Genomic DNA, 7,500 nt, shown 5'->3' on the forward strand with positions numbered 1-7,500 from the left:
CAGGCTGGATGTGACTATCAGGCTGGGTGTGACTATCAGGCTGGGTGTGACTATCAGGCTGGGTGTGGGGCTATCAGGCTGGGTGTGGCTATCAGGCTGGGTGTGGGGCTATCAGGCTGGGTGTGACTATCAGGCTGGGTGTGGGGCTATCAGGCTGGGTGTGACTATCAGGCTGGGTGTGGGGCTATCAGGCTGGGTGTGGGGCTATCAGGCTGGGTGTGGCTATCAGGCTGGGTGTGGCTGTCAGGCTGGGTGTGACTATCAGGCTGGGTGTGACTATCAGGCTGGGTGTGACTATCAGGCTGGGTGTGACTATCAGGCTGGGTGTGACTGTCAGGCTGGGTGTGACTATCAGGCTGGGTGTGACTATCAGGCTGGGTGTGGCTGTCAGGCTGGGTGTGACTATCAGGCTGGGTGTGACTATCAGGCTGGGTGTGGCTGTCAGGCTGGGTGTGACTATCAGGCTGGGTGTGACTATCAGGCAGGCTGATGGCAGAGTGCGGCAGAAAACGGCAAACCGGCTGCTGTTCCTGAACACAAGAAAAAACCAAGTATAGGGATCAAAGGTCACAAGCAAAACATACGAAGAGGATCAAGGCTAGATTGTGGGCTCGCCGCACGCATGATCTCATAGACATTGTGACATCATCAGTGGGACAAACATTTAAACAGACAGACAAAACCCACTTGCTCCCGGATAGCTGGCGTTAGCCTCTGGCGTTAGCTAGCTGTTAGCTGTGAGCACGTTAGTTATGTGGCAACAAAACGCCACTGAATTACCAGTTTGATATAACTGTCAACCAGTTTGAGTCATGCTCTTTCCATAAAGCCCCTCAGCATTGATGTGTTGTAAAAAAAATAATATTTATAACAATATTGTAGCTCTAAAATAAAAATGTTATCGATGCGGCCATGCGGGGAGACTATAATGGCGGCGTAACTGTTTCCGGGATTTCCAGTCTGAGCACAGACAAAGAGTTTAACAAAGAGAGAACAGACACACAACGAACAACACTGCTGTCGTGTGCTGCAGTGGAATAATGGGGGGAATAAGCTTTAGCCTTCTGTTCTTATCTATTTAAATTCTTTGGTGCAAATGATGACGTGTGTCAATACAGCGCGCATGTACCTTTTCATAGAACATCAGCGGTTATACAGGTAGGAAAAACTGACTGGAGGCGGGCTTTAAAAACCACTGGCCTAACATCTTTTTGCTTCCCCGCCTCAGTAGGCTGATGATGATATTTAGTCTGTCACTCATTTCCCAGTTATATCAATCATAATCCCCACGATGACCTGAGACAATTTGAAATAGGATTACACCACACACGTATGCACACACACACCCACACACCCACACACACACACACACACACACACACACACACACACACACACTGATGTGATTGTGTTATAACAGAAATTATCCTCGACGTGAGACTCAGCCTTCATTGTTCATCAGAATGAAGAATGAAGGCTGAGTCTCGTGTCGAGGATAAACAGAAATGTGCATCTATCTATTAAAGATGATGGCAGCAATGGCCCCCATCAACACTGTTTCTCACCAGGGAGTCCCCCATCAGGTGATCAACTACAGGACCAATGGGGTAGCCTTGCCTGTGTGTGTGTGTGTGTGTGTGTGTGTGTGTGTGTGTGTGTGTGTGTGTGTGTGTGTGTGTGTGTGTGTGTGTGTGTGTGTGTGTGTGTGTGTGTGTGTGTGTGTGTGTGTGTGTGTGTGTGTGTGTGTGTGAGTGAATGAATGAATGAATGAATGAATGAACGAAAGTTTTATTTACGTGTCAGGACAAATGACATGACCCATCCCACATGGGATTATCAGACACATCAACATAAAGTAATTACCATATCGATTCCGGTGCATAAACAATACAAACACACGCACGGCACACACAGCATGGACAGCAAAACACAGATTTAACTATGTAGTAAGTAAAATGAATTATCTATCATATGTCATCTTTTTCCTCCTATCCCACGCATGTGAAATATATTCGGAAAAAGCAAAGATGTTGTCAAAAAGGAATTCAAGTATGGCTCCTTCTTCAAAATCTAACAAGTTTAGCTCAGGGGAGTGAACTTTTTTAAATAGTATCTCTCGTAAGTCATGATACAATGGGCAATACAAAATAAAATGAAATTCATTCTCCACTTCCTTCAACTCACAACATTCACAAATCCTATTGTGTGTGTGTGTGTGTGTGTGTGTGTGTGTGTGTGTGTGTGTGTGTGTGTGTGTGTGTGTGTGTGTGTGTCTGTGTGTGTGTGTGTGTGTGTGTGTGTGTGTGTGTGTGTGTGTGTGTGTGTGTGTGTGTGCGTGTGTGTGTGTGTGTGTGTGTTTGTGTGAGCGATTGAGTGTGTGTTGCGTGTGTATGTGCAGCGCGAGTACACAAGATGTATAATCTTATTAGCGATACCACACTCAGAGGAGGGGATTGAGGTTAGATTAAGCCCTAATCCTCGTGGACCGTATGCTTATTGCACAGCAAGCACGACAACAAGTCAGGCTCCGCCCCTCCAACACAGACACTACACACACACACACACACACACACACACACACACACATACACACAAATACACACTACAGTTTTCACCTATACACCCCTGATTGCTGGTTTACCGCTCTGCTTCATAACTCTCTCTCTCGCTCTCTCTCTCTCTCTCTCGTATGATGACCTCACACCTCACCATCTCCAGAGCCGTCTTCCTGTTACCACGGTGATCCTGTTCCATCTCTGCTCCTTCTCCTCTTGATGACACAGACCGGACTGATAACAGAGGAGGAAAGCTCCATCTTATTTCCTCTGAGCGTGCGGGGGGCGGGGGAGTCGCGGATGGGACAGCACGCGCAGTGGGAGGACAGGCAGGTGACGGTGTTGGCGTAACGACAGCGGAGACAGCAGCATGCCGACACAACAGATATCTGTGGTTTCAGTCCGCGAGACGGCCAGCGACGGCAAGAGCGCCCCTCGCTCCAAAGACAAGAACGAGGTGAGACGGAGACCCTAACCCCCATCAGTGCTTCTAAAACTTTGTTTTTATTATAAATAGTCATACATTCCGTCATTGTGGATGGAATTATAGCGAAAATAAATGATTCCCTTTTTTGCTGGGGACCCCCTGGAACCCCCCCTCAAGGACCCCTGGGGGTCCCCAGACCCAACTGCTCTATTTAATCTCTGCACTTGAAAGTTAAAGTCTGCACTTGATTCTGTGTGTTTGTGTGTGTGTGTGTGTGTGTGTGTGTGTGTGTGTGTGTGTGTTTGTGTGTGTGTGTGTGTGTGTGTGTGTGTGTGTGTCTGTGTGTGTGTGTGTGTGTGTGTGTGTGTGAGAGAGAGAGAGAGAGAGAGAGAGAGAGAGAGAGAGAGAGATAAACAACTAACTGTTAAAGGAATAGTTCACCTAAAAGTGAAAATTCTGTCATCATTTGTTAGTCCATATAACACACAGGTAGCCTGGTAAACCATCGATCCATCAGCCCAGCAACCTTAACGTTAGTAAACAGCTTTCAGTTATTGCACTTATTGCAGAAATAGACCCAATAACAACAATTAAACAAAAACAAGAGTATGCACCAGCGGAGTTTCTCGATGGAAAAGACATTTTCACCATTCTTGGGAGTGGATTTGGATTTGACTGGATCCAACGCTGATTGGCTGAAGGACTGGATTTGGCGACGCTGATAGGCTGAAGGAGTTGTCTGTCAAGGCAATTACTCCCACCAGACTCCCACCCACTGAAATGACTGTGGACGGCTTGGAGTCCAGATTGATACAGAGCTAAACATAATAATGTGAGGTCACGTTCAGGATGCTTTTAACCAGGCTCACACACAGAGAGGTTGCCGGCAAAACTTTGTAGCATCCTTATCCAAAACAACTGAAGTCAATGGGGACATGTTCTTAATGCCTTATCCAAAACAACTGAAGTCAATGGGGACATGTTCTTAATGCCTTATCCAAAACAACTGAAGTCAATGGGGACATGTTCTTAATGCCTTATCCAAAACAACTGAAGTCAATGGGGACATGTTCTTAATGCCTTATCCAAAACAACTGAAGTCAATGAGGACGTGTTCTTTAGAGTTCCAAAACAAAAACAGACTATACACACGCAAAAAATGCAAATAAGTCAACTCGGCTGTAGTTAAGATTTGCACTAAATTATGGTGTAAATTATACAGTAGGTCTTTTTAGAATTCTGAAGAACTGGTCCCCACTGACTTCAGCTGTTTTGTAGAAGGCTGCAACAAAGTTGTGCTGGCAACCTCTCTGTGTGTTATATGGACAAACTTCATCTGTGTTTCAACTGGCATGAGGGGGAGGAGACGATGACAGAATTTTCATTTTTGGGTGAACTGTTCCTTTAAATTGACTAGATTCCAGAGAACTTTTTCATTTGCTAGAAGAAGAAATAGCATAGAAGTCACCTGACCGGCTCTTGCATGTGTGTGTGTTCCGGGACCGGGAGTTACCTAGATGCCTGTGGCTTGTGTGTGAGCGTCTACATGAGTTCATCATGCATACCTGTAGCCAAATCCTGACCAGTGTCGCCCTCCATTATCACACACACGCACGCACGCACACATGCACGCACACACACACACACACACACACACACACACACACACACACACACACACACACATACACACACACACACACACACACACACACACACACACACATACACACACACACACACACACACACTCTCACTCACACAATCACCAGACTTTTATCACTGTTCCTTCCCTTGGGTGTTCGGTCCACTCTACCACACACACAGAGAAGGCTGTAAGCCAAGGTGTGTGTGTGTGTGTGTGTGTGTGTGTGTGTGTGTGTCTTTCTTTCTGTGTGTGTGTGTGTGTGTGTGTGTGTGTGTGTGTGTGTGTGTGTGTGTGTGTGTGTGTGTGTGTGTGTGTGTGTGTGAACATATTCTTAGGAACTTGGGCATCCGTGTGAATACTGTCTTCCAAGAGAATGTCGTGCTCAGTGGAAATGGATAGCTGTTTTGTTATTGTACAAGATGTGGACAAATCCCTGCAGTTTTAACTTTTTACTCCGCTAGTTTACTTGCACATCACACACCGCTTGATCTGTACATTTGGGGGTTTAAAACAGAAAGTAATAATTGACACACAGCTGAACAGGTTTGACTGCTGTGCTTTGACGTGTGTAAAATAACTCTGTGGCCAGAGTGAAGGAGAGAGGAAATATCATCAGCCTCAATGCCTGATTCCAGTCAACAGATTTGGTTTATTTTAGTGGCTTACCCGAACATCTTAGCCGCCATATTACAATGTGACTCATATGGTAACTCCTACACATGCTGTCTACCAACAGATGAGAGCCTGCATGCAAGTAAATGACGCACTGATGTCAGTGCCTGATGGTTAATGTCAAGGTTGAGTTCAGACAGTCAAGTCAGTGTGTTCTGGAAAGTTCTATCAAAAGCTCTTGCTCTTGCTCATTCACTTCATGTAGCCCCACCCACTTGACCCAGTTGTGTTACAACAACTTCCTGTTCAAAACAGCGTCTGTTTCAAACCTAGTCTGTCTCTGTCTCTGCACACACCTTAATTCCCCACCGCAGTGTGGCCACAGTGAACACAATGAGCACAATGTAAGTACTGTACCGTCACAGGAAGTGTAAACACAACAGGAAGTCATTGGCTGACCCCTGACCCCTGACCCCTGCGTTGGAACATAAGGTGAACTGCTGTAAATAGAGACACATTGCAGGGCAGCATCTCCTGCACACAGCAGGGCCAGCAGCTAATAGGATTGGCTGGCTTGACCTCGGGCCAGAACCAAGTCATGGAGACACGTGGCCGAGCATGACTCTGTCTTGACCAATCAAATACAGGCATGGCTGAGAGAACACTGGATATTGTGCAACATGAGGGTACATGATGTATTGTTTCGGAAATAAATAAATAATAATAAATGACTTGTGTGTGGAAAAAATGTCCCACACAAGTGATCACTTTTTTAGTGCACAGGTATCTTTAGTATTAAGTGTCTAGTATTTAAAGCCAGTGTTTTACAATACATGTAGAAAAATAGTAAAAAATACAAATTAAATCGTATTAAAAAAAAAAAACGAATTATGCCTGCTCATTACTGTGATCGATATTGAGATCTGGGGACAAAATGTGACTTCTTATGTTGTGATTGATGCTCAGTCTCTATGGAGGTTCCATTATACTGTTAGCTATAATATGTTGTATACACCGAGAAAGCGTTGGTGGTAAGCACCTGTGTCTATACAGCTCCCCTAGCTGTCATTAAAGCATAATATTTCCAGGTGTTGTTGGGCACGCTCTGATGGTTCTCCTCCTCTCTGCAGGGGAGGAAGGCTCCTGGGCGCTCAGGGAGTCGATCCAGCAACATCTCCAAGGTAACCACTGAATGTCAGAAAGCTTAAAGGGCCAAGGATGTCAAGGTCACAGTTCATACGGTACGGTACAGTAGCATCGCCTAACCAAGCAGAATCTGATGTGCTGGGATGTGCTGCTGTATGTGTTGCTGCTACAAGTCACTCCTGTGCATTCACACTGATGTTGAGCTCTCCTTTTTCATAAACTCCCTACTGACTAGACGCTGGCTGTTTACTTGCACATCAATATTAAAGCAGCTACGAGCAAGATTTTCGATTGTTATTAAACAGTCTAAATTTAATATCGATGCATCACATCTTACCTCAGATAGTAGACGAGACCAACGCAGAGTAGTCTCGCTTGAACCCCGAGTGAATCGGCCAGTGTTAGTCTGTCTGTGGCCAGGGCAGATCAGGAAGTGAAATGAAACGGTTTGCAGCAGCCACTTCGGCCATAACCACAAAATAACTTCCAAAAAACCTGTTAGAATATAACGAGAGATGTTCGCGAGAGAAGCAAGCCCTGCATGGCATTCTCCTTGTTTACGGCCTGTTGCTAGGCAGAGCGAAACGGCGGAAGGCAGGCAGCTGCCGTGAACCGTTTCGTTTCACTTCCGGGTTTATCCGGCCCGCTGGTAGACAGATAGAGAGAGAGAGCCCTCTGGTGACGCGAGGTTAGACAGACACAGACTCTATAATCATCAAGAGAGCAATCACCGATTCACACGGCTTTGGTCTCAGCTACTATTATAGGTAAGATGTGATGCATCAATATTGTAATTATACTGTTTAATAACAATCGAAAATCTTGCTCGTAGCTGCTTTAAAATCTTATTTAATTTATTGATGTATTCTGAGTCACTCATGATACACTAAAAGCTGCATGCTTAAAATAACCTAAATGTTTACATAATAAGTTGCCTAATTAATCTTATCGTGTCATAATCTGAAAATGGAGGCGTATAAAAAGATGTTCTCTTTTTTGGACCAATCACTAAAGATTGATGGATTTTAAGCTTCTGAGTTATGATTGATCATTGTACTTGCATGGCACTGTGAGAGCTAAACTGAGTCCATTCATTGGTTGTTGCAGGCCAG

General features: G+C 45.2%; 1 protein-coding gene across 1 annotated transcript in view; it reads left to right on the forward strand.

The window, feature by feature from the left end:
- Nucleotides 1-2,925: 2,925 nt before the first annotated feature.
- The window catches only part of LOC310772120 (E3 ubiquitin-protein ligase MARCHF8-like), a gene marked incomplete at both ends in the record, with an annotated part of 9,113 nt that continues 4,538 nt past the window's right edge, over nt 2,926-7,500 (forward strand). The window contains 3 exons of the mRNA XM_083664576.1: nt 2,926-3,012; nt 6,373-6,423; nt 7,496-7,500. The exon at nt 7,496-7,500 is cut by the window's right edge and continues 69 nt beyond it. Coding sequence (XP_083520702.1) covers nt 2,926-3,012; nt 6,373-6,423; nt 7,496-7,500 — 143 coding nt within the window. The remainder of the gene's footprint in view (nt 3,013-6,372; nt 6,424-7,495) is intronic.

Source organism: Poromitra crassiceps, assembly GCF_964638095.1.
Source record: "Poromitra crassiceps genome assembly, contig: HAP1_SCAFFOLD_2030, whole genome shotgun sequence".
NCBI classification, from domain to species: domain Eukaryota; kingdom Metazoa; phylum Chordata; class Actinopteri; order Beryciformes; family Melamphaidae; genus Poromitra; species Poromitra crassiceps.